At 57.7% G+C, this 3,843-nt stretch overlaps 2 protein-coding genes across 2 annotated transcripts in view; one reads left to right on the forward strand and one right to left on the reverse strand.

Annotated features, from left to right (window-relative positions):
* Positions 1-896: 896 nt before the first annotated feature.
* Positions 897-1,756, forward strand: VOLCADRAFT_93267 (uncharacterized protein; the record flags this gene model as incomplete). Its single annotated transcript, XM_002952483.1, has 2 exons — positions 897-1,053; positions 1,512-1,756. 2 exons carry the CDS (start codon positions 897-899, stop codon positions 1,754-1,756), a joined length of 402 nt encoding a protein of 133 aa, XP_002952529.1.
* A 333-nt stretch (positions 1,757-2,089) lies between these two features.
* Positions 2,090-3,843, reverse strand: part of VOLCADRAFT_93268 (uncharacterized protein) — a gene marked incomplete at both ends in the record, with an annotated part of 17,724 nt that continues 15,970 nt past the window's right edge. The window contains one exon of the mRNA XM_002952553.1: positions 2,090-2,371. Coding sequence (XP_002952599.1) covers positions 2,090-2,371 — 282 coding nt within the window. The remainder of the gene's footprint in view (positions 2,372-3,843) is intronic.

Consider the following 3,843-nt stretch of genomic DNA (forward strand, 5'->3'; position numbering starts at 1 on the left):
CTGAGGATCCCCCGCTCGTAGGGCATCAGCAGCGACATACATACATACATATCACTAGGGTTTGGCACTACTGGTAACGCGCGACCATTGCCCCCGGGAGATCCCGGGATCGATACCCGCTAGGGTCAAAAATCCTTCCGATGGTGGAAGGTATTGCGCCCCTAGTTGATGGACGGTGGTGACCTGGGATAAAGTTAACCTGCGAGCCGACCAGGAACGGAGTTGGGCCGCTGTCGACCCGGCAGATTCCGTTGGATGCTGGTGGTGGGTGCGGAACCTGAGCGATCCACTGAGAAGTTGACTAGGGTGACTGGATGAGGGTGCCCCGAAATACCGGGGAAGGCAGGGTTTCGCAGGGTAGCTGCCGCAGGGTGAAGATATGAACTCCTGTCCCACACATCATACAAAACACTGCCATACATATCAACATTTGCGGATTTATGCACAGAAGTATGCGTTGTAACATGCTGTGTACGACACACACACACATATATACATACATGCACATCGGGTGTTGGACCATCATCGGCTCATCAGCCGTTGGGCATCAAAAACATTTTTTGAAATCAGATTTCACTTCTGGGACCACAATTACATAATAACAACAAGTCCCACAAACCATTATTAGGACTCGGATGTATTACCATACACACATCGTACATCGTACAGTACGGCACATACCTAGGGTTGTGCCGACCATTAGAAATCGAATTCTAACGTAGAATAATTCTAATGAGAAATCACCCTATAAATGAGAAGGGCCTGCTTCTGGGATTAGAATGAGAAAGCTGTACGACAGCCTGGATCCTGCATTAGAATCGCCAGAAATAGAGGCTGTGTGCATTATAATACTTGCATATTAGTACCTTACCTAGAGATGTTACTCTGGGTCAGCTATGGCAGATCAAGCGGACAAGCCTGGCACAAAGCAACCTGACCATCAGCCCGACAACATTGAAGTTTACAAGTATGGTGACAAGAATTTAGACGCCCCTGCCTACGCTAATGGTCTCAAAGAAGCTAAGGCAAGCAAAGCAGCGCGCGTCGTGGCGGGTCCGTTTCAACGTCCTGCTGACAACTGGTGCTGTGTGGCTACAATGCGTCCGCTGCAACGAGGTCCTGAGCGCTAAGAATCCGTCACAAGTTTGCTCTCAGCACGTCAAGAGCATGCGATAAGAAGCTGATGGAGGCGGCTGCAGGAGGCTCCAGAATGCCTCCCTCGCCCAGCCCGCAGCCAGGGCCTTCCACCATCCCCTCCGCCGCTCCCCCCCCTGCTGCTCCCTCCAACGATCCGTCCGCTGGCCCCTCCGCTCCTCCCGGCCCCTTTGCCGGCCCCTCCGCTCCTCCCGGCCCCTTTGCCGGCCCCTCCGCTCCTCCCGGCCCCTTTGCCGGCCCCTCCGCTCCTCCCGGCCCCTTTGCCGGCCCCGCCGCTCCTCCCGGCCCCTCCACCGCCACCCCTTCCACTCCCCTCGACGCCTCTGTCAACAAGCGCCCTCGCACTACCGGTTCAGACGTTCGCAGCTTCTACCCCTCTTCTGTTGCCATCGCCCGGTTCCTCTGGAATCTTGCTCTTTTTTTCTTTAAGTGCAACATAGCTTTGCACCTGATTGAGCACCCGAACCTGGTTGCTGCTTGCGCGGCAATGGGCGTCCTCCTCCCTGGCCGCAAGAAACTTGCCACCACCATGCTTGACAACGCCTACAAAGAGCTTGCCTACGACCTCCGTTCGGGCCTGAGGGCCGTTGCGTACCCCTGAGTACTTGGGACTCTCGTTCTATTGAGGTTCCTGACGCAGATTGTTGGGTTTGAATTCAGCGTACTGGTGTCTGTATCCGTCTGGCAACTGGCTGGAAATAACAACACTTGGCAAGGTTGGCTTTGCATTCTAAGGGGGGTATATATGGCCAAGAGGTACACCTTCTGGGTTACGACCCCCGCCATCGACTTTCGGCCTAAAAAAATTGGAAACGGCTGGATAACCATGAGCCGCCATGCCCGCAAATTTTCAGTTAATTATTCGCGCTGGGTGAAAAGATAGCAAAGTAATTCTCATTCTCATTCTCATTCTCATATTCTAATTTACTTCTAATTAGAAATGATATGAGAAGGATTTTCCTTCTAAGGTTAGGAACAACGCGACACATACCTTGAGTCTCAGCCGCTCCGCCTCCACCGCCTCAGCCCGGTTCCGCAGCGCCTCCGCCTCCGCCCTCGCCGCCTTCGCCGCCACCCGCTCCGCCTCTAACCGCTGCTGCGCCGCCGCCTTCGCCGCCGCTTCCGCCGCCAACCTCTCCTGCACTCGCCGCTTCTCCGCCGCCTCCATCTCGACCCGCGCCTCCGTTGACCTCCGCTCGGCTTCCAGAGCCTCAATCTACACACATACATAGGCAGGCGGCTGGCAGAGGTTAAGGCCTGACTTCTGCTCCCGGCCGACCCGGGTTCAAATCCGCCTGCCAGCTCCTCGGGTGTTTGAGGAGTGTTGAAATGGGATGTGGGCCCCCATCATACGGACGAGGTAGGACGTGATAATTTCAACTTGCGAGCTGACCAGGAACTAAGTTGAGGCGCCGTTGATCCGCTAGATTTGGTTGGATGCTGGTGGTGAGTTGCCGAACCCAACGGATACATTCTGAAGTCGAATGGGGTGACGGATTAGGGTGCCCCTCTAGCAGGGGAGAGCAGGGACTGCCTCGGGAAAGGGGGCCGCTGGCGAAGTTAACCACCATGTAACAACATACATACATACATACATCAGCCTATTCAGGGCGACGCAGGCCCGCGTATGGTCCGGGGTACGATGGGAGAATGAGAATAAGGAGACGTTATGGCGGCTTGCAGTGGATGGCGTCCCCCTACCGGGCAACACGCACCTAGCCCGCATGACTGAAGAACGCTGTGGATGTGGCGGATTCGGTGGAGCAGCTGGTCAGCCATGCTCGCCACGCATGCATCACTTTTGGGAATGCCCGGTGGCGCAGGCGGTGCGGGCACAGATCGACCGGCATCTACAGTCTTCTCAGGGAGCCGCGGTAGGGGGAGTCACCCGAAAGCAACTCTGGCTATTACTGGCCCCAACCGGATGCGAACAGGCCGTATGGGATATAATCGCCCTGTCGGCCCTGTCTGCTATGGAGGTTGGCAGATGCTGCCTGAGGGCAGCGGGCAGGAAGCAGGAACGAGCTGGGAGCCAAGGACCACAGAACCGGGAGCACGCGCAACAGGTGCAGGTACCCGGCCCCAGGCAGAGGCGGATAACGGACTTTTTCATCCAGGCCGACGGGGCGGGACCGCAGACGGGGCCTGCACTGAATGCGCCGGGGGATGAGGACCAAACACAGGAGAGGAACACGGCGACAGGGGCGGTAGCAGCAACGGCAGGCGCGGCGGCAGCAGCACCCGCAGCAACCCCCTTGGAGCGGGCCTGCGCCCGGGCAGTGGTGGACTTCTGGGCGCGTCTGCGCTCCTTCACGGCGCTGGGCACCCCGCGGAGAGGCTGGGACAGGGTGGGACCCGACCACCCGATCCTGTCGGTTTCAGAAGGCGCACTGCGGTGCGCCGAAGCGGTGGAAATTATTGCCTAAGAGCGCTTTAAGCTTAGTTTGTAGGGCAGGGCTCGGGGGGCTATAGGAGTTCGAGGGGGATGGGGGTTGGAGGACAAGGGAATAGGTGAGAGGGAACCCTGAGACGGGAGAGGGAGAGGAGAAGGACGGGGAATGGAGGCGGTCACGTCGTGCAGGGAAGAACCCTTTTTCTTCCCTAGTGCCGCTCCGAGGTTGTAGGGTGCTGGAGAGCCGGGGGGAGGTGGGGTCGCTCGGACAGGGGAGGGGGGAGATGGCGGTGAGA

This window comes from Volvox carteri, assembly GCF_000143455.1.
Source record: "Volvox carteri f. nagariensis unplaced genomic scaffold VOLCAscaffold_30, whole genome shotgun sequence".
Classification (NCBI taxonomy): domain Eukaryota; kingdom Viridiplantae; phylum Chlorophyta; class Chlorophyceae; order Chlamydomonadales; family Volvocaceae; genus Volvox; species Volvox carteri.